The sequence below is a fragment of the Adiantum capillus-veneris genome, chromosome 4 (assembly GCF_014529385.1).
Source record: "Adiantum capillus-veneris isolate H3 chromosome 4, ASM1452938v2, whole genome shotgun sequence".
Lineage (NCBI taxonomy): Eukaryota > Viridiplantae > Streptophyta > Polypodiopsida > Polypodiales > Pteridaceae > Adiantum > Adiantum capillus-veneris.
This window is the reverse complement of record NC_140934.1, coordinates 174013359-174036228: the sequence shown is the minus strand read 5'-3', so window position 1 is coordinate 174036228 and position 22870 is coordinate 174013359. Positions and strand designations below refer to the sequence as shown.

Below are 22870 nucleotides of genomic sequence, written 5' to 3'. Positions count from 1 at the left end.
ACTTCTCAGCAAAACCCCCAAGAGGCCTAGCGTTTTTGCATCACAGCAGAAGGCTGGCGTTTTTGGACCAGATCAGCCAGCGTTTTTGCATTGGCAACAGCTTGGCAACAGCAGAAGCAGAAGACTCCTAGCGTTGGCAGATTTGCATAGCAACAGCAGATCAGCCCTAGCGTTAGCAGATTTCCACCGCAAGTCAGATTTTCAGCCCTAGTGTTTTTGCATCTGCCAGGCATTTCAGCGTTTTGTAGATCTACCGCGACGGAACCAACACAAGCACCAGCGTTTTCAGTTTTCAACACTTAGACATCGCAGAACAAGTCCTGAACCTCGCATATCTCACCTTCCTGTAGCAGATCCTCGCCACACGGTCAGATCTCGCGAAGTTTGCAGTTTCAGCCCGGAAAACACAGATTTCAGCATCTGCGTTTTCAGCGCGTCGTCGTTGCATCGTCGTCATCGACATCGTCACCGACATAAAGTCAAAATTCAGCAGATAAAGATTTGCAGATTTCAGCCATTAGCGTTTTCAGATTTCAGCCGTCTCGTCGTCGTCCTCATTGTCGGCAAGTCCAAGCATTGTAGAGATTTGTGCAATCAATAGTAGACCGCTCTGGCCATAGAGAGTGGGGCCTTCGGAGGAGGGTTTGACAACTTGTCCGGTGTCGTATTCTCTTCTCTCTCTATCTCTCAGTCTCAGCACCTTCCATTCACAGTGTCCATTCACTTTGTTTGTGTCCATTGCACTCTCTCACTAAAGGAACGGAAGGCTCTCCCTTCTGTAAGTAAAAGGAACCCTTGAGCACAGTTCGGAGCACTCATCTTGAGCAAAGTTCAACATTCATTGCGTTGCACCTTACATGGAGGCACCCCAATACATATCATGCTCTATGCTAATGACACACATAGAGAGGGCTGGCAGTGAACTTTGGAGAAACCAAGATCATGATCTTTCATACTTCCAGGGTAGTCAAGAGTGCGGCAGCCTTTATGGCTGCAGGTGAAGAGGTAGAGGTGGTGGAGTCTTATGTAAACTTGGGAGTCACCTTTGCCAGTCCACCTGGGTGCTTCACCATGGGAAAGGTGGCTACGGACAGTCACCAGAAAATATGCGGCTTTGGCCATGCTAGAGAGGACATGTCATCAGGCACACTTTCAGGAGCCCGCACACTAGAGTGGCTCTACGACACTTTGGTTACCCCAGCTTCGAGATATGTCGCAGCAGTATGGGCATGTGGACTATTAGCTGCTTCATGGACACAAATATGTATGATATCACACTTGTTACGCAGCAAGCCCTCAGTATCACACGACAGAATTTGCCCACTCCACCCATACTAGTTGAGGCTATTCTCTAGACAGATTACCGGGAGTTTGTCTCATCGAAAGGATGAGAGAGATGCCATGAGATAGACTCACACGCAGAACCTTCGAGGCCTCGAGATAAATCTCAGAGTCAGGCGAAAAGGTGTCTTGGTAATCACAGGTGAGAGAGTGGTTTGGAGCGGATGGAGAAGACATGGATAGGTCACCACCCTTCTAGTATGAGCTGGATTCACCTTTCATAGAGCTGACACAGTGAGAGGAACATAGTACATCAGAGAGACATGGATTGCCCCTAGACAGTCTTCCCCTGAAGATGTTGTATCTGTGTAAAAAGAAATGTCCGTATCTTGAAATGTGTTTTCAAAATAAACCCTCCGAGTCTCGGGGATCTATAAAAATTTCCATCTGTCCTTTTCAGTGGCTCATGGGTCATGATGACCATCATTATGTAGTGATCACCTTCCATTTTTATAAACAACTCATTCGTCTAGTTGTCTACACATTTGGCATATTTTCCTCCCTGTGCATTGTTGAAGCTCCCAGACATTGAGAAGCACTTTTCTCAATGTCTGGGAACTTCAAAATAAGCCCACGTGCTTTTGTGGTATCTTTACTCACTCCCCATGCATCCCCAATCTTAAGCTCTGACATGTAATGCACAAGGCGTTTCTTAGCTTCCTCAACAAGGGTGGCCTTTATGACATTCACCTTATTATATGGCACGCCATGCATTGTACTTGATCTCTTTCTTGTTTGTTTGAACTTTGATCACCTCTGCCAAAGTCTTGATTTCTTTCTCTACGTATGATGTCAACCATTTTATTTGGTTTTGTAACTTGGGTGTCACAATTGTGCTTTGCCCTTTACCGTGTGTCACGTGACACATCCAACCCTATGTGTCCGTGGACAAGCTACAACATGACAAGGGTTCAGTCAGCCCAGTCAGTCTAACTTAGGAAGTGTTCTGGCACTTTTGTGAGTCCGTTCGCAGACCGTGCATGCCCAGACACTTAATTTAGATGCATATCCTCCGGTTGCACACAGCGTGATCATCAGCCTTCCCATAAGAATTCATCAGAATCCATTAGGGGAATTTTCAAGTGCATTTAACCTATTTTCCCTATTTTTGACATTTTTCAATTATTTATTAAGTGACTTTTTTTGGAAACTAGGTAGGGCAATTTTGCTAAGTTTGTATGTATAGAAACCTAGCGCTAGCACTTTTTGGCAGAAGAGGAAGCAGGAGCACCTTGCTCAACAGGCAACTTCTCAGCAAGACCCCCCATCAGAGACTTATCAGCCCTAGCTTTTTTGCATGGTGCAAGTCTGCTTGTGTTTTTCAGTTTTCAGCCCTACGACTTCGCAACATAGCCATTGTGGTAGCAGATCCTTACCGCCTTGACTTGCCCGCGACAGATAGACCCTAGCGATAGCAGAACAGCAGGAGAGCCAGCGTTTTTGCATCAGCACAAAGATCAGCCCTAGCGTTTTTGGATCTGCCAGACAACTCAGCGTTTTTGCAGATCTTCGTGATGGAACCTCATTAAGAACCAGCGTTTTCAATTTTCAGCAGTCAGTACCCGCAGTATAACCCCCGAACTTTGCAGATCTCACCTTGTCGCAGCAGATCCTCGCCGCACGGTCAGATTCCGCGAAGTTTGCAGTTTCAGCCCGGCGTTTTCAGTATCTGCGTTTTCAGCACGTCGTCGTCGCATCGTCACCAGCGACATCGTCACCGACAGAGTCAGAATTCAGCAGATAAAGATTTGCAGATTTCAGCCCTTAGCGATTTCAATTCTCAGCCCGTCTCATCGTCGTCGACATCGTCGGCAAGTCAAAGCATTGTAGAGATTTGTGCAATCATAAGTAGACCTCTCTCGCCATAGAGAGTGGGGCCCTTGGAGGAGGGTTTTACGTCGTCTCTGGTGTCGTATTCTCTTCTCTATCTTTCAATCTCATGCGCTCATTGTTCGTGTTCAATCTCTTTGTTCGTGTTCATTGCGCTCTATCATTAAGAACGGAAGGCTCTCCCTTCCATAAGAAAAAGGAACCTTGAGCACAGTTCGGAGCACTCATCTTGAGAAAAGTACAACATTCATTCCGTTGCACCTTACATTGGTATCAGAGCTTTGACAGTGTTCTATATGACTCAAGGAAAGAACCACAAGAACCACTGATTTTTTTTTGCTTGTTAGGGTTGCACGAACCCAAGTTCACTTGGGCGTGTTGATTCCTAATCGTGTTTTTGAAGAGTGACAGGAATCCCAGGAAAGAAGGGCTTGTCCAGTCTCCCCTTGTGCCTCTTTTCACTCATTGAGAGTAGACCGTGTACTTAGCGGCCGGCCAATCGACGTGAGGTGGGAAAAAGCATTCTTGGTGTGAGCGCAAGGTTGCCAAGGGGTGCGCCCGCGGAAAAGAGCAGAACTCGGGTTGAGAGAAGATCCTTCTCTAACACAGATTGCAAGCGAAAGAAGACTCTCAGGATGTGATATGATTTTGGGCATTCGATGGTTTCGTGAGCATAACCCTCTCATTGATTGGGCGGAAAATACGTTCACTTTCAATGCCAAAAGTGACTCTCCCATTGTCATTCGCGGAGAGCAAGTTGTTCATCTCCATCTCTCATTTCTAATGTGCAGGCGAAGACTGAACGGATTCAGGAGAAGGAGACTCTCGGTCTCGTCTTCTCCAAAGCATGATACACAGGATTTGCATGATGACAAGCATGATGATTTGAATGATAATGATGAGCATGATGATTTGGATGACAATGACAAGCATGATGATTTGTATAATCAAGATGTGATTTCTCACAAGCATGATGATTTGCATGAAGAAGATGTGATTGTTCACAAGAAGGATAAGTTAGTGGATACTTTTTCTAGCGAAGCTAACCTCATTGGAGATTCGATCAATCACGAAGAACCGATCTTGGCTCTCGAGCCTAGGTCCAAAGAACCCCCATAGGAAGTACTATGTGTTCGAATGATTAGTCAACATGCATTGTTCGAGTGTTTCATTTGTGATTGGTTCCTGTATTTTAGTCAGTGTCTTCATGTGATCCCTTTTCGTAAGCATGATATATTGTACGTTGAACACGTTTCCTTCATGAATGAGCACGGATGTATGTGAATTATTCATGAAAAGCTGAAAAGTACGCATTCAACGAAGTCACATTCCATGTCTCTTCCTTGGCACGACACAGTTGTAGAGAGAACACAAGAAAGTATGAGCACCACGCATCGGCATTTCCATTGTGTTTTGTCACAATTGATTGATTTAGATCAGAAACACAAGATTCGCTCTCATTTGTTTGCGTGTGTGTGGAAACGGTTTGGCACTCCGTCTATTTGTTCATCGACATTGCATGCACAGTCTTTGAGGAAGACGAGATTTTTTCCACTCACTTTACATGGAATAGGTATGTTCATGTTTTTGTGTTGGAAGTGGTTTCAGGAATTTTGAGCCATGGAGATTCTTGAAGAAGGTGGACCTACGTCCATAGACGAAGTTGAAGCAAGGAAGGACACTCAGAAGACTTTGTGTCGCTTTCGGCGCGGCCCAAAGAAGCAAGCGTTGCAGATCTTTATGAAACTCAAGTATCACACGACCCTCGCATTAGAGTGTCACGTGACACATCCCAACCCTATGTGTCCATGGACAAGCTACACCACAGCAGGGTTCAGTCAGTTCAGTCAAGTCTAGATTAAAAGTGATCTGGCACTTTTGTGAGTCTATTCGTAGACCGTGCATGCTTAGTCACTTAGCATAGATGCATATCCTCCGGTTGCACATAGTATGATCATCGGAATTCCCATCAGAATCCATTAGCATCAGTTAGGGGAATTTTCCAGTGCATTTAGCCTATTTTCCTATTTATTGGTATTTTCACTTATTATTTTTAAGTGACTTTCCAACAAAAGTAGGTAGGGCAATTTTGCTAAGTTAATATATAAGCAAACCCAAGTTAGCACTTTCTGGCAGAAGAGGCAGCAGGAGCTTCGCCGCTCAACAGGCAACTTCTCAACAGTACCCCCCCTCAGCACTTAGGCTCGCCATACCTCTCCCATCCCCTTGGCGTTTCCATAGCATCCTCCATCGCCATTGAACTTTCCCCCCTTCTGGCGTTAGTTCCCCTGCAGATCAGCCCCAAGGCTTGGCGTTTTGGGATCGCAGCCCTCAGCAAAAACGCCAGCAACACCTCAGCATTTCAGCGTTTTTCTAGTAAGGAAACCACTGCCATTCCAGCGTTTTTCTCAGCCTTCAGTAATAGCAGAAAACCAGCTCATGAAGTACAGCAGATCAGCGTTTTTGTCCTTAGCATGAACCCCGACGGAAGCAGTCATTTTCAGCCATGAAAACAGCAAGAAAACAGTCATTTTCAGCCACCAAGATAACCACGAAATTCAGCCAATAGAAGATCTCAGATTTCAGCCATCAAGTCGTCGTCGTCATCGGCATAGTCCCATTGCATCAGTCCATTGCATTCGCATTGTACACCTTTGTGCAATCAAAGTAGACCACTCTCGCCGACGAGAGTGGTGTCGTATCTCTTCTCTCTCCTTCTGTCAGTCTCATTCACTTGCACGCACAATATCCACTCACGATCATAGCATTCTCCATAAGACGGAAAGTTCTCTTCTTCCCTAAGAAGTAAAAGGAACCTTGAGCAATAAAGATCACTAATCTTGAGAAAATACAACATTCATTCCGCTGCACCTTACATTGGTATCAGAGCTTTGGAAGTGTTCCGCATTACTCAAGGAAAGAACCACAAGAACCACAAGAATTTTTTTTGCTTGTTGCAATCGCACGAACCCAAGTTTACTTGGGCGTGGCGATTCCTAATCGTGTTTTGTTGAAGAGTGACAGGAATCCCAAGAAAGAAGGGCTTGTCTAGCCTCTCCTTGTGTCTCTTTTCACTCATTGAGAGCGGACCGTGCACTTAGCGGCCGGCCAATCGACGTGAGGTGGGAAAAAGCAACCTTGGTGTGAGCGCAAGGCCGCCAAGGGGTGCGCCCGCAGAAAAGGGTAGAACTCCGGTGAAGAGAAGATCCTTCTCCAACGCGATTTGCAAGCGAAAGAAAACCTCAAGAACCTCAAGAACCCCAAGAACCCAAGACCCTCAAGACTCAAAAACCTCAAGAATCCAAGATTCTCACGAATCAAGGACCTCAAGAACCTCAAGACCCTCAAGAACCCAAGTTCCTCGCGAACTTCAGAACCCAAGATTATAGTGCATGGTCGTCACCCGAAGCGGAATGGATACTTCGCATACAGGTGATGAGCATGAGAGAGGCGACGGAGACTCGTCTCCACCCGGAGATGATTTCTTCAACCCTCCCCCTTCGCCATCTACGCCACCAAACCCTATGGAGGAAGTGGTCAAGCAGATGATGGCCATGATGGATAGACAAGAAGTAAATCGCCTTGCTCTTGCCGCAAAACAAGAAGAAAATCGACTTGCTTTCGAACGCGAGCGCGATGAACGAGAGGCTCATAGGGAGATTCATCATCAAGAATTTATTTCCCATATCCTAGCCTCGAAAACCGAACCACCCAAAGATCGTGGAAGTTCGTCAAGTGGCGCAAGCCACGACGTGGATTCCAACCATCCAGTCCTCACAGAAAAGTTGACTTTCAGTAAGTATGACGGTAAGATGGATGCTACAGTTATTCATTCTTGGTTGCATCAATTTAATGCTTATTTTGCGACAACTAAGAAGACAAGCAATAGCAAAGTTTTGACGGTAGCTATGTACCTTGCCGGTGATGCCATTGATTGGTACCACGCATGGCAAGAGGCACAACTAGCTGCGCACCTAGAGGCAGCCGACGATTTCACGCCCCTCTCTTTTAGTTGGGTTGATTTCCAAGACAAGCTCAAGGCGCGGTTTATGCCACCTCAGTACCTCGCACAATTGAAGGACGATTGGCGAGCTCTCAAGCAAAATGGTATGCCGGTTATGTCTTTTTCTAATCGTGTTTTGCAGCTAGGTACCCAATTACGCATGTCGAATGATGAGTGCAAAGAGGCTTTTCTCTTTGGATTGGACGAGTATATCAAGTATGATGTCGAGGTATTTGATCCAATCGATCTCAACAAGGCGGTAGCGATTGCTCTTGCACAGGAGATCAAGCACAACAAGGGAAAGCCTAAGGAGAACAAGACTTCCACAAGTACCTCGCAGACTCCTCAGAACGGTAAGAATGATAACTCTTCAAATCAATCTTCCAACAGTCTCTCATCAAAGAATTCTTCCAATGAATCTAAGGGTAAGGCTAACACAATTGCTAAACCTAAGCTTACTCCATATGAAAAGGTAGCACAAGGAATTGTAGGAGGATACATCACTTCGGAAGAACAAAGCACTTGTTTCAAGGAAGGTCGTTGTTTTCATTGTCAGATTAAGGGTCACATAAAACGAACATGTCCTAAGCTTGAATCGAATGATTCTAAAGAACCCACAACACCCACTACATCTGTCAATGCAATGAATGATAACACGGGTGTGCCCAAAGTTTCTCAGGATCCTCCCATTGATGATTCTCTCATTAAATGTTATGGTCGTACGTCTGGGCACCGTTTTGTCATATTGTTTGACCCAGGTAGTATGCATGATGTGATTAGTCCCTCTCTTGTTGAGAGAGCCCGCCTCGAAGTTAGTCCGAGATCTCCTATCGAGGTCTCTGGCTTTTGTCCTGGTATGGACGCTCTCATCACGAAGGAGTGCCTTGATGTGTTGTTTGCAATTCAACAGACTGCCTTCACTAGAAGATTTGTTGTTTCTCCTCTCTCAGGATGTGATATGATTTTAAGCATTAAATGGTTTCGTGAGACTAATGCTCTCATTGATTTTGAGGCTAACACTTTAACTCTCAATGCCAAAAGTGATTCTCCTACTGTCTTTCATGGAGTGGATACTTCTCCTTCTCTATCTCTCATTGCTAATATGTAGGACAAGGTTGAAAGGATTCGAGATAAGGAGACTCTTTCAGTCTCTTTTTCTCCACAGCATGACACACAGAACTTGCATGATTATGAGAAGCATGATGATTTGGATGAAAAAGACACGCATGATGAATTGCATGAAGATGATGTGATTGTTCACAAGGATGATGTGTTAGTTGATGCTTTTTCTAGCGAAGCTAACCTCGTTGTAGAATCGATCAATCACCAAGAATCGATCTTGGCTTTCGAGTTAAGGTCCAAAGAACCCCCACAAGACGTTTCGATCATTCAAGAAGAAGCGATCTTGGCTCTCGAGCCTTGGTCCAAGGAACCCTCACAGGAAGTATTGTGTGTTCGCATGATTGATACGCACGCATTGTTCGACTGTTTCATTCGTGATCGGTTCCTGTATTTTAGTCAGCATCGTTATGTGATCCCTTTTCCTAGGCATGACATATTGTATGTTGAGCACGTTTCTCTCATGGATGAGCACGGATGTATGCGGATTTTTCATGAAAACTTGAAAAGTTTGTTTGTAAGGAAGTCACATTCCATGTTTCTTCCTTGGCATGACACAATTTCCGAAAGAGCACATGATAGTCTGAGCACCAAGCATGGGCATTTCCATTGTGATTTGCCACAGTTGATTGATTTCGATCAAATAGAAAAGAATCGAGCGCATTGTTTGCATGTGTTTGATGAACGGGTTGTCACTCCGTCTCTATGTTCATCTAATGGCATACACAGTCTTTAGAGAAGACAAGATTTTTTTCCTTCACTTTATATGGAATGGGTATGTTCATGGTTTTGTGTTGGAGATGGTTTCAGGAATTTTCAGCCATGGAGATTCTTGAAGACGAAAGAAGCAATACTCTAGACGAAGTTGAAGCATCAAAGGAGCCACAAAAGACTTTGAGTTGCTTTCGGCGCGGCCCAAGAAAGCAAGCGTTGCAGACTTTTATGAAGTTCAAGTATCGCACGACCCACACAACAGAGTGGGCCGACAAAGAGTCCCTTCCAGGATTCCGGATGCTGTTGGCGATCTCCCTCGACGCCATATAGCTCGGTACCCGTACCTCACTTTGAAAAGGAGGGGATGTCACGTGACACATCCCAACCCTATGTGTCCGTGGACAAGCTACACCACAGCAAGGTTCAGTCAGTTCAGTCAAGTCTAGATTAGCAGTGATCTGGCACTTTTGTGAGTCTATTCGTAGACTGGGCATGCCCAGTCACTTAGCATAGATGCATATCCTCCGGTTGCACACAGTATGATCATCGTAATTCCCATCAGAATCCATTAGCATCAGTTAGGGGAATTTTCCAGTGCATTTAGCCTATTTTCCTATTTATTGGTATTTTCACTTATTATTTTTAAGTGACTTTCCAACAAAAGTAGGTAGGGCAATTTTGCTAAGTTAATATATAAGCAAACCCAAGTTAGCACTTTCTGGCAGAAGAGGCAGCAGGAGCTTCACCGCTCAACAGGCAACTTCTCAACAGTACCCCCCCTCAGCACTTAGGCTCGCCATACCTCTCCCATCCCCTTGGCGTTTCCACAGCATCCTCCATCGCCATTGAACTTTCCCCCCTTCTGGCGTTAGTTCCTTTGCAGATCATCCCCAAGGCTTGGCGGTTTGGGATCGCAGCTCTCAGCAAAAACGCCAGCAACATCTCAGCATTTCAGCGTTTTTCTAGCAAGGAAACCACTGCCATTCCAGCATTTTTCTCAGCCTTCAGTAATGGCAGAAAACGCAGCCCATGAAGTACAGCAGATCAGCGTTTTTGTCCTTAGCATGAACCCTGACGGAAGCAGTCATTTTCAGCCATGAAAACAGCAAGAGAACAGTCATTTTCAGCCACCAAGATAACCACGAAATTCAGCCAATAAAAGATCTCAGATTTCAGCCATCAAGTTGTCGTCGTCATCACCGTCGTCGTCATCGGCATAGTTCCATTGCATCAGTCCATTGCATTCGCATTGTACACCTTTGTGCAATCAAAGTAGACCACTCTCGCCGACGAGAGTGGGGCCTTCGGAGAAGGGTTGTTCAACTTCTCGGGTGTCGTATCTCTTCTCTCTCCTTCTCTCAGTCTTATTCACTTGCACGCACAATATCCACTCACTTTGTTTGTGATCATAGCATTCTCCATAAGACGGAAAGCTCTCTTCTTCCCTAAGAAGTAAAAGGAACCTTGAGCAATAATGATCACTAATCTTGAGAAAATACAACATTCATTCCGCTGCACCTAACATAGAGTGGGTCGACGAAGAGTTTTTCAAGGATTATCCAGAGTACAAGGAAGCCATGCAGCTTGGTACCAGTACCTCAGTTTAAAAAGGAGGAGATGTGACGTGACACTTCCAAGCCTATGTGTCCGTGGACAAGCGACAACATGACAAGGGTTCAGTCAGTCCAGTCAATCTAGCTTAGGAAGTGTTCTGGCACTTTTGTGAGTCTGTTCGCAGACCGTGCATGCCCAAACACTTAATTTAGATGCATATCCTCCGGTTGCACACAGCGTGATTATCAACATTCCCATAAGAATTCATCAGAATCCATTAGGGGAATTTTCGAGTGCATTAAACCTATTTTCCCTATTTTTGACGTTTTTCACTTATTTATTAAGTGACTTTTGTTGGAAACTAGGTAGGGCAATTTTGCTAAGTTTGTATATATAGAAACCTAGCGCTAGCACTTTCTGGCAGAAGAGGCAGCAGGAGCACCTTGCTCAATAGGCAACTTCTGAGCAAGACTCCCCATTAGAGACTGATCAACTCTAGCGTTTTTGCATGGTGCAAGTGTGCTTGCGTTTTTCAGTTTTCAGCCCTACGACTTCGCAGCATAGCCATTGTGGTAGCAGATCCTTACCGCCTTGACTTGCCCGCGATAGACAGACCCTAGCGATAGCAGAACAGCAGGAGGGCCAGCGTTTTTGCATCAGCACAAAGATCAGCCCTAGCGTTTTTGGATCTGCCAGACAACTCAGAGTTTGTGCAGATCTTCGCGACGGAACTTCATTAAGCACCAGCGTTTTCAGTTTTCAGCAGTCAGTACAGCAGTAGAACCCCCGAACCTTGCAAATCTCACCTTCCCGCAACAGATCCTCGCCGCACGGTCAGATTCCGCGAAGTTTGCAGTTTCAGCCCGGAAAACGCAGATTTCAGCATCTGCGTTTTTAGCGCGTCATCGTCGCATCGTCGCCATCGACATCGTCACCGACACAGAGTCAGAATTCAGCAGATAAAGATTTGCAGATTTCAGCCCTTAGCGATTTCAGTTCTCAGCCCGTCTCGTCGTCGTCGACATCGTCGGCAAGTCCAAGCATTGTAGAGATTTGTGCAATCACAGGTAGACCGCTCTCGCCATAGAGAGTGGGGCGCTTGGAGGAGGGTTTTACGTCGTCTTTGGTGTTGTATTCTCTTCTCTATCTCTCAGTCTCATGCACCTTCACGCACAGTGTCCATTCACTTTGTTCGTGTTCATTGCACTCTCTCATTAAGAATGGAAGGCTCTCCCTTCCATAAGAAAAAGGAATCTTGAGCACAGTTCGGAGCACTCATCTTGAGAAAAGTACAACAATCATTCCGCTGCACCTTACACCGTGTGTCTCCATTTTCTGTTTGCATGCTCCTTTTGCAAGTCCTTAATACCTTGTCCTTCTCAACCATATGCTTGCTCAGTTTTGATTGCCTTTCTTTATTCATCTCGGCATAAATGGGGTCCTAGCAATCTCCGATCAATTCAGTATGCACTTGGGCTTGCATCTCTTTTTTCAGCTCAGCATACATTTTATCCCTCAACATTCCTTACATATCTCTTGTTTGAGCATAGTGTCTCTTGGTCCATTCCTTTGAGCTCTTGTTGCATACTATGCCCATCTCCCTCCTTATATACTCTTGCATGTCTTCACAAAAACGTTATCCCGTTTGGCTCTCTTTCCAAGGCGTCGAGAGCCTTGGGACATCCTTCCTTTTTTTTTGGTGCAACCCCTCTACTTCGGAGCCTTATCCCAACGTGCGAAGAGATCTGAGAAATCGTACGTTGGCTATTGAAATCTGAGTAGCAGCAGCTTGCACGAAACATTTTAGAAAACAGTGTACTTAACCATATGGTTGGTGTAAGTGCTATGCGAGAGCAACACACTTAACACTGCTGAATGCGTCAGCTCTCAGCCTGCAACTGAGAGAATATGCAATCCTGGCCCATAGAGGATGCAGATCGAAAAACGTAGACGTGGGCTTAGATGAGCTAGGCAGATAGAAGTGCCCAGGCAGTTTATGAGTGCAAAAATACCAAAATTAAAACTAAAGAAAGAAAAGCGCAACCAAAAGGAAACGGGAATGGAAAATGGTTGTAGAAAAGGTTGGGGAATAGGGGCCTAGATAAACGATCGAGTCTTGGGCGAAGCACAGTATGTACTATGGGCAATGCTCTGTCATTTTGTCAACATCTAGCAAGAAAGAGAAAGGAAGGGCTTGGTAAAAATGATAAAAAAAAGGGTTAAATCTTCTCTGCAGTAAATGCCTGCATATTAATGTCACGGGGGTTCATACATTGTGTCACAAGGCTGTGCTTTAAACTATAAATGAATTCTGTATCCAAACCAACTCTGAGGGGTGAGTTTTTTTTTCAGGGGTGCATTGAGATGACAAAGGTTAGCTGTTAAGATGTACATATACAGTGAAGATTGTACTTTTACTGATTTAACAATCTGGAGTATCACAGGAACCTATCAAGGAGGCTGGTATTTTAGAAGGTCGAAATGGAATTAAAGAAACTTGCCTGCAGGTACTACTTTTTATAGTTACTTTGAATTTTGTTGCTGTGTTTTTCTTTTCAGTGTGTAGTGTAGAGCATCTTTAGGGAAACTATTTTCATGCTTGATGTTTATCGACTTTGACAACTACTAGGTTGTGTTGGCAGAGATCCTTTTTCCTCTTTATTTTATGGCACTTTATGATGAAAGATATCATCATCAATTGTACCTTGTTCTGGTCTCATGGGCTCTTTTTCCTTTTAAGAGACAGTAGTATATCTTTCTTTCTTTCTTTCGGCAAAGTGTTGTGGTTATGTGCTAGCGAGTCTGAACTTACTTTTTCTTTAATGTCTGGTATCTTGGTCCTACATCAGGGTAATCGTATGTATTTTGTGGATGCCAATCTTATTGAGAGAAGCTTGCAATTTTTGGCGCCCGATTTTACAGCCCATGATCAGGATCACACTTCGCATGATAGTTAGCACAGCTTCCTGATGTATTTGGAAGACACATTGCTCTCATGTTTTTGGAAGCAGAGCCTTGTGGTGATCTGGTTTGAGCTCATTCACTATTGTGCAGTATATGGCAGCACTCCTCTCAAGCCATGGCAGAGTGCCAGTCGGGCAGCCTTCATTCCTATGGGGTTAGACTTCCAACTTCTTCCCCTGGCCCAACTGTTATTCACTTTGGGCTTACATCTACCTTGCTGATTTTTGATGACACACCTTTTACCAGCCGCTATGGTGTGGGGTCTTTTGCTCATGTACAGTCACTTGCCCCTAGGCTTTTTGGGCCTTGCCAGCTACAGAGACATTCTGTACTCTCAAATAGAGATCAATCTTTGTACGCCCGCCCCACATCCCCCCCCCCCCCCCGCGGCTCCAAAAAAGAAAACCCCACCCCACACACACACAAATCAAAAAGGAAACAAGAAACAGAGGCTTTTGATTTTGGGATACCTCTTATGGCATTTGTCAGTGGTATCCACTGATAATCGACTTTGAGCATGATTCATGTAAAAGAACTGATCTATGGTCTCACCGCAAGGAACTGGTGTTTGCTTTTTGGCTCACAAATATTTCTATCCATTCTCTTGGGCTTGTTGGTGAAGTGTTCAGCTCCTCATAGCCATGCATGGACGGTCTTGCTCTATTTCTCCCAGTATCTCCTAGCATAAAGGCTTTATTGCTTTTTGTGTTGCTTTAGTATGGCCTCTCCATATAACTATGGAACTGGAGTTGTCATTTATAGTAGTTCTCCGCTGTCAAAATTCAAGCTGGATTTTATGGCATGCTGTACCTTGCATAATTTTATTTTTGCTATCTAAGGCTTGTTGAGCTGATACATTTTCCCTTTGGTTTATTTTCCAGCATGCAGCCCGTTACCTTGCAGATCAGGATTGGGTCAAAAGTGACACTTTGAAAACAATTGAAAACACAACAGTGAGTATACAGAATGTTATTGTTTCTTCAGAGCAAAGTTAGAGCTGTATGCACATGCACTGTCTTCTTCCTGCTGATTGTTTTTTAACAACTATATGAAATCTGCAGATTCCAATCATCATGCTAGTGGCTCATGTTAGTCCTCACTCATACAGTGCTTCAGATAGTGGCAACTCTCTGGAAGAAGCACATGCAGATGGCGGAAAGGTAAGGTGCTAAGTTGAGTCATCTTGGCTGTTAGGGTGGAGTTGATCAAGAAGCGTTGCCAAACATTTGACAGGGCTCTTTTGAAGAAGGAAATGGACCATGGGGTGGTAGCGTAGACCGGGAGTTTGTGCGGCTAGATATCAGTTTTGAAGCTCCATCACATACAGGACTTCGAACAGCTGAGCTAGTAATTATCTTGTTAATTTCCCCCCTTTTTCTCCCAGATTGTTGACTGCAGAAGAACATTATTGTTGAAATTTTCATGGCAGGTGCGGGAGCTGACAGCACAGTTTCCGGCCATTACTCCATTAGCTCTTGTCTTGAAGCAGTTTCTAACTGATCGTAGTTTGGACCATCCTTACACTGGTGGATTGAGTTCTTATTGCTTGGTAATGTCCTATTTACTTGTGCTTCCATCATGTGAGGATTAGTGGGTGTTATCTTCTTTAGGAGAAGAGATTTCCGGCAAAAATAGATTCATGACATATGCTGATATTATGGATGAGCATACGCATTGGCACTGTAAGAATCTTTATTGTGAGTGTTTTGACAACAATAATAAAAATGAGCTCACTTCTTTTGTATGAGGGGGAGCAGACTGGGGTATGCTGACTGCAGTTTGCCTGATGGTTTTGATAATCATGTGGATGTTTCTGTGAAGCTAGTAAATTTAGTTAGATGATATACTTGCCTGTCATGTATAGTTACTTTGCAAAAATCCAATGCAGAACAACTAATTGCTGCCCTGCACTGCATTGTGGTACAATTTTGTGTGTTTGCTGTGAGAGATGATCAAGGCAAGCCGAAATCAGGTTGAAACCACTTGCCTCACACGAAATCACGTTGCAACAGAAAGATGCAAAACAGTCAATTTCTCTCCTGTACTTGTGTAATATCCTTTTTCACTTCATACCCATGTGCTATCCTTGCATTCGGAAAGTCCCAGCATCTGCTAGAGAATGAACTTGTAGAGGAGAACAACAATTAGAAAGCATACATGTACTCATCAGTCTTTCCAAATGTAGTAGAATTTAGGATATCATGAAGGAGAATATGCACAGTTCTCTGGTTTGAAGGATATATATGGGTAGTAGGAGCGAGGCTGGAGGCCAATTAAATCAGTTCCAAGAGTTTTCTCTGAAGAACTTTAGCTCGAATGCTATGCTTAGTTTATTGATCAGAGAGCGGCTGATTCATACCTCGTATGGTACAGTAATCTATCTTGATGAATGCAGTGTCATTTAAGGGTGTTCCTTTATGAGTAAAACAGTCTTAATTTGTCACATATGCTTATCAGTTTTTTCCACTGAATGATTTTTGAATATCAGAATTAATTTGTGATGTCATTAATCCACAATTGTTTCCTGCTGACTAAGACTCATAGAGTAAAACGAACATCCATTGCTTACTGTCGTCCTGTTCTTTATGTGCCATACAGGTAATTCTCATTACAAGGTTCTTACAACATCAGCATCATTTAGGTTGTCCTTTTCAACAGGTGAGTCTGCAAGGTCTATTGTTTGTGTTCAGGTATCTTATCAAGTTGTTTTGCAGTGTGGCCATCTTGGGCATGAAAGAAAATCTTGTCAGTTCCTACCCATCAAGTAGGCCTCAAGCAGGGAAGAATTATTGTGCTGCATATGAAAGGTTGCCCTGGTCATATAGTGTTAGAGCAAGCTTTATGATCCAATTGCACAAGAGTGATAGATATTTACCCTGTGCTTGCGTGATCTAGGCAAAATTATAAGCTGACCTTTGTTATTGGTGCAGAATCTTGGACGCTTGTTAATGGACTTTCTGCACTTTTTTGGGTATGTTGTTATTGTATCTCAACATCGTAGGTTGAGGTTTCATAATCTCTGTAAGAATTTTATTTCTCCTGCTAACTGGTTTTCTCATCATTATTGGTTGCATGCTCTATGGATACTAAAAGTAAAAATTTCTTCCACTTATCATGTTTGATACAGTTTTATGACCACTTTTTCTTGAAAGTCAGGGCCTGTTCGGTTGCGCTATGCATGCTAGATAGTATGGCCTTGTATCCCTCTTAAAGTTTGAGATGTTATGAGAGTTGCTTGGATGGCTGTTGCCAAATGCCTTTTTTATTTGACCTGACAATTACTTCTTGCAGAGGATTGTTTGAGTTATCTTAATAGGTACACGGTAGAATATTAGAGGGATCAAGCTCTATGTAGATTGAGTGACGAAAGAAGGCCCATGGGAGGGGGGAGAGAGAAAATGAAATTGAAATCTTATATTAAACGTCTTCAAAAGGCCAAAACGACCTATGAGACCAAACTGGTACAATCCTGATGAATGTGATACAATGTCAGGGCACAAAAAAAAAAGAAATGAAATAAAATAAAGACTAAATGGCTACTGTCATTATTCTAAGCAGCTCAGAGCTGTGTAGCACCATAAAGTGTGTGACGGAGAGAGAGAGAGAGAGAGAGAGAGAGAGAGAGAGAGAGAGAGATAGAGAGAGAGAGAGAGAGAGAGAGAGAGAGAGAGAGAGAGAGAGAGAGAGAGAGAGAGAGAGAGAGAGAGAGAGAGAGAGAAATGAAATGAAATGTTATATTAACGTCTTCAAAAGGCCAAAATGACCTATGAGACCAATCAGTTACAAAATAGTGAATCTAATACCATGTCTGGGTACAAAAGAACTAGAAAAGAACTAGAAGTGGAACAAAATACTACTACTACTACTACAATCTAAAACTACGTGGGTGTAGCAGCTGATACAATAGGTACCCGGTAAACTGGATGTAACAGTGTGTGAAACAAAGATGGAAGAAATGGTGAGGATCCATCCTCATCTGCACTCTAGATGTCGAGAGAGTATGGCTCGAATCTTCTGTTGTAGTCTCCGTCGATGCTGTGTAGCTCCTCTCCTCATTCGCGGTCGTCTGTATCTCTGTAGCTCCAATGCTCGGTCGATGAGAGTGCCAGTAGTGATCGAATGAGTGTGGGACGAGCTCTGCAGTGGTGGCTGCTCCTCTGGCTGTCCCATATCTAGTGAAAAGAAATCTGTAATGTGTCTCTGGGACTGCCTAGATTCACTATTTTGTAACTGATTGGTCTCATAGGTCATTTTGGCCTTTTGAAGACGTTAATATAACATTTCATTTCATTTCATTTCTAGCTCTCCCCAGTAAAGTGTCTCTACACCTGTGTAACTCAAGTAGATATAGTCCAAGACATCTCTGATCCTCATAACTCATGACCCTAGATAGAGGACCAAAACCCTCTCTGAATAGGCAGTGGAAACGCCCCCGTATCTCATAGAACACTGTGCAATGACATATGTAGTGCAACTCTGTCTCCGGCTCTCTCTGGCATAATCGGCATATCCTGCTGTCTGTTGGTATCCCTCTGAATCTACCAGTCTCAATCTCGAGCTGATGTGAGGATGTGCGTATCTGACCAATGGCACAACGCAAACCATGAGACATATGTGTGTCCATGTAGCTGGGTCGAATCACAAACCCATCTCCTGTGAGGTGGAGAAGATGCTCTCTATAGAAAGCCATCTTCGTGCTCAACTCCTGAGGCGGCTCTATCCATGTCCTCCTGGTGTCGAGCTGGATCAGGTCCTGACGAATGAGTCTAGTGATCTCCACCCGTGTAAGAGACAGCGAGGGTGCCTGAAGAGAATACTGGAAAGGGGGCAACCTGTCCATGGTGAAGCCATGCGTCTGAAACCATGAAGTCATCTGTGCATACCAGCATGAAGTGTCCCCCTGTAGAGCTAACTGTCTGGAAGACTCAAGGGCCAGTCTAGCATATCTGTCTCTAGTAGTATCCCATAGGCTGTGCACAAAGGACACTGATCTGGTAAGCGCCTCAATCTCCATGGGGGGGGCAGCTAGCTCTGCTCGAATGATCGCGTGAGGTACGGAGGCCTTGGCTCTAATCAATCGGGAGATCATAGATACCAAGGGCCTCTCCATACGTCTCCAACCATCCTGGCCTACAGAAGGTCCCCATACCTGTACCCCATACATCATAGCTGAGGCTACTAAAGTATCAAAGAGCCATAACTTTGTCCGAGGTTCCTGGAACTGAACCTGCGAACACATCCTCTCCAAGCCTCCCAAGGCCGCATAAGCTCTGGTCAGTCTAGTCTCTGCTGCTCTCCCCAAAGAAAACCTCGGCCCAGTGAAGACTATCCCAAGGTAAGTGTATGCATCTGTATACTCCACAATCTCTTGACCATACGTGAAGGTCGGTGCCGATCTCCTGATCCACTGCGGTGTGGTGTTAAACACCATGACCTTGGTTTTACCAAGGTTTACAGACAATCCACTATCCTCTGCAAAACTGTGTAATGCATCCAACTGTCGCTGCATACCCTCTGGTGAGTCAGAGATCAAGACAATATCATCAGCATATAACAACAATGGGATCCACGTCCCTGCCAGCTGGACACCTCTATCACCCTCTCTGTCAATGTAATCAGACACCTCATCAACATACATACCAAATAGAGTAGGAGACAATGGGCAACCCTGTTTCACCCCGATAGTGGAGTGAACTAAGTCAGATATCCCCTCTGGGGTGCGTACATGTCCCATCACTGATCTGTATAAAGCCATAATCCCCCAAATCAACACTGTGGGCACCCCCATCTCCTGCAGTCTGCGCATCAGTCGAGCTCTCGGTACCATGTCAAATGCTTTGCGGAAATCCACAAAGCTACAATAAATCCGTCTCCCATGTGACCTGCCCTCCTCAATGATAGCTCTGAGTGTCAGAATATGGTCAAGAGTGGAGAAACCCCTCCTGAAACCTGCCTGTCCCTTTGCCCGTACACCCTCACCCTCTGCCCAGTTACTCAACTGCTGCTCAATAATGGATGCATACAATCGTGCCAGTGTGTGTCCAACCATAATAGTGCGGTAATTTCCAGGCTCTGTAGGATCACCTGCCTTGAATATAGGCACAATAGTAGACAACCTCCAAGTCTCAGGTAATCCCTCACACATGGTACGATTGAACAACACTGTAAGAACCTCCATCAGCATATCCCTAGCATGTATAAAGTGCTCCGCTACTAGACCGTCATGATCGTAAGCCCTCCTGGTCCTCATCCTGTCAATGGCTCTCTTTACCATCTCAGTGGTAAAGAAGGTGCTCGTAGGTGGACATGGCTCTGTAGGATCTGGAAGGGGATCCTGCCCAGGAACCGTATATAACGATGTCGCATACTGGCCCCACACATCAGGAGAAGTAATCACTGGGGGAGGGGAGTGCTCATGGAAGAGTCGCCATGCCTCGCCTGAGTCTCTACTCAAGAACAACTGATACAAGTCTCGCTCCATCTAGGCCAGGTAAGCTCGTTTCTTCTTTCGCACAAGGCGCCGGAAAGCAATCCGCGACTGTCTGTAGGTGATGACTCCTAAATGAAGATCCCTCTGAAGCTGGGCTCTCATCTCTCTGCACTCCTCATCATACCAACTATTCTGGGGCATGCTCCCAGAATGTCGCCTCCGATCCGGTTGAGTGTGTGGGTATGCCTCTGATGCTGCATCATGTAGTGTCTCAGTCATTAAAGTAGTGCACTCCTCTACTGAGAGGCCTGGAGCAACTGTGCATAGACGATCCTAGATCGCCTCTGTATAAACCGAGTCAGTCTCTGGTGTAAATGTATAACGGGTGTGTGACCTGCCTCCTGATTTCTGGGCTGTACTAAACTGAAAAGATACGGACAGTGTCAAGAGAGCATGATCCACTGCTACGCCCACTGGTCTGGCTCCCACTGTGAAATCCTGAATACAAGGAATAAAGCTCGGCTGTGTCATAACATAGTCCACTGTACTGGCCCCATGTCTGTGTGGAAAGCATGTGAAGCCTGCTGCTCCAGGAAACCGCTGTAAGCCATTAAGTATGGCTAGCCCATGTGTAGTCGTCATCTCCGTGAGGTATCTCCCATACTCAGTCTGCTCTCTGTCATGTGAGCATCTGTCAAACCCCAGCTCACCCACATCCAACTCTCTAAGCATCTCATCTGAAGTGTCGTAGAAGACTGTCTGACAGTTGCCCGTTCGAGCATTGAAGTCTCCTAGGAGGATGATATCACCATCCCTAGAAAACTCCCATATATCATCATCTAGAATTGAGAAAGGCGACTGCCCTCTGGATACAGCATATACTGACGTACTGGGGGGGAAGTAACATATAGCAATATATAGAAATCGACCTGTGCCAGCTCTCAGCCTCACCCACATGTATCTAGCCTGATCATCTCTCCGTACAATATGTAGTAGTGGCTGTAGCTCCTCCCTAAACAACACCGCTACTCCTCCTGAACCTCTACTCCCATGCTCAGATCTCGTGACTGTTCTGTGGACTGTCTCCCATTTGTATCCCACCACATGTGGCAACAGTTGGCCAGGGGACTGGTGAGTCTCTGAAAAGAAAACAATGTCCTTGTCTCTGAAACTGTCCTCAAAGGCACCAACATCCAACCTCATAGACCCATTACAATTCCAAGTCGCCATCCTCAATGTGGTCCCATAGGTTTCGCACCGTCATGTAGAGCGCCGCTCTACAATCACCACCCGACCATCTCTGTAAAAGGCCATCTTCCCCTTCTCCCTTGCCGCTTGAATCTCGGGCATTACTTCTCTCATATGCGCAAGTTGTGAGAGAGTGAGGTCATCGCCTAAGAAAATACCTGTCTTCTTAAGAGTAGGTCTCTTCCTCAAGAATTCCTTCTTCTCTTCCAATGAAGGGAAGCGTAGTATGAGAGCTCTTTTCTTTGAAGATTCTCCGGGGCCCTCACTCTTCTTGCCCACTCTCCATGTCTTTGTGTGTGAAGGCTTCTCCACCCCCATCATTGATGTGAGGCTTGTGACCTCTTTTTCCACATTGTTTATGTCCTTGAGGCCGGTTACCCTCACATGTAGAGCCCGCATCCTCCTCCTTTGTTCCTCTTCGAGGGTCATGTTGATAAGAGTGGGTGTACAAGGAGCTTCCTTACCTTTCCCTTTCTTGGCAACCTCAATCCATTTTTCGGCCTCCTCTACTTTCTTTTGCGTTTCGGATATGACCGCGGCCCATGACTTCTTCTCCTCATTGATGTTGTCAATTTCTTCCCTCAAAGAGGGCTGAAATTCCCCCTCTTCAAGCCCATTTTTTGACCGTGTTTCCAACTCTTCTTTGTGGAGGTCCAAAATGCTATTCTCCAACGTGGCGATCTTGTTGAGAAGATGATCCTTCTCGTCCTTCCACCTCTTCTCCTTTTCTTCATTTTCTTGGAGGAAAACGGTCTTCGCGTTCCTCCAATCTTCCATCTCTTTTCTCCATGCTTTCATTTCCAATTCAATGATGGAAATTTGTTTGGAGTGAAGCATATATTTGAGTTTGCTTGTTGCCATAGGTGAGGTTGGGGATGACATGAGAGAGAGAGAGAGAGAGAGAGAGAGAGAGAGAGAGAGAGAAGAGAGGATTGATGTTTCTAAAGTGCAGAAAATGCAGCAAACCCTAAAACGCAGATCTGTCCAACAACCCCACCCAAAAAAAAAAAAAAGGGTCGCGAACCCTCAAATACAGGTCGCGAGCCCTAAAAACAGGTCGCGAACCCTAAAATACAGCAGCAAACCCTAAACGAAAGCATGGTAAAGAGAGAGAGAGATGGCGTGAAATGAAATGTTATATGAGAGAGAGAGAGAGAGAGAGAGAGAGAGAGAGAGAGAGAGAGAGAGAGAGAGAGTCACAAAGTGATGACGTGGCTGCCGACAGCAGAAACCCTAATTTCTGCCAGAAACCCTAAAATTCCTGCAAACCCTAATTTCTGCCAGAAACCCTAATTTCCGGAAATCGCGGAGGTGGGAGGAAAAAAAATAAAATCTTTTGGTTTGTTTTTGAGCGACGCAAATCCTTGCTTTTTGGCTTTGGAAGGAAATTGGCAGAGAGATAAAGAGAGAATATGCTTTATTTTTACTCTCATTGAGAGAGAGAGAGAATTTGCTTTTGCTTTCAAGCTTTTGGGGCTCTGCTTTTGGGCATCCCTTGTAACATTTAAATATGTGGTGAGGGCCTCACTTCTTAGAGCATCTGGACGTAGAGTCTGAGAGTGAAACCCTAACCGCTCTTTGTATTCTTAACATTGATTTTAATACATAAAGAAATACCGAAAGGGGCGCCAGTCTTTGGGGCCATTATCTCTAGGCACGGAACTCCG

The 22870-nt window shown here is 44.8% G+C and overlaps 1 protein-coding gene across 17 annotated transcripts in view; it reads left to right on the top strand.

Annotated features, from left to right (window-relative positions):
- The window catches only part of MEE44 (Nucleotidyltransferase family protein), a 109542-nt gene that overhangs the window by 52721 nt on the left and 33951 nt on the right, over positions 1-22870 (top strand). For 16 of the 17 annotated variants that reach the window (XR_015187970.1, XR_015187967.1, XR_015187969.1 and 13 more), the window contains exons 6-13: positions 12914-12934; positions 13006-13068; positions 14407-14478; positions 14587-14685; positions 14759-14872; positions 14955-15074; positions 16124-16183; positions 16456-16496. Coding sequence is in view for 1 of the 17 variants with exons in the window: in XM_086511463.1 (XP_086367589.1) it covers positions 12914-12934; positions 13006-13068; positions 14407-14478; positions 14587-14685; positions 14759-14872; positions 14955-15074; positions 16124-16183; positions 16456-16496 (590 nt within the window). In the remaining 16 variants the exon portion in view is untranslated. The remainder of the gene's footprint in view (positions 1-12913; positions 12935-13005; positions 13069-14406; positions 14479-14586; positions 14686-14758; positions 14873-14954; positions 15075-16123; positions 16184-16455; positions 16497-22870) is intronic. The other variant, XR_015187976.1, reaches the window with a different exon arrangement.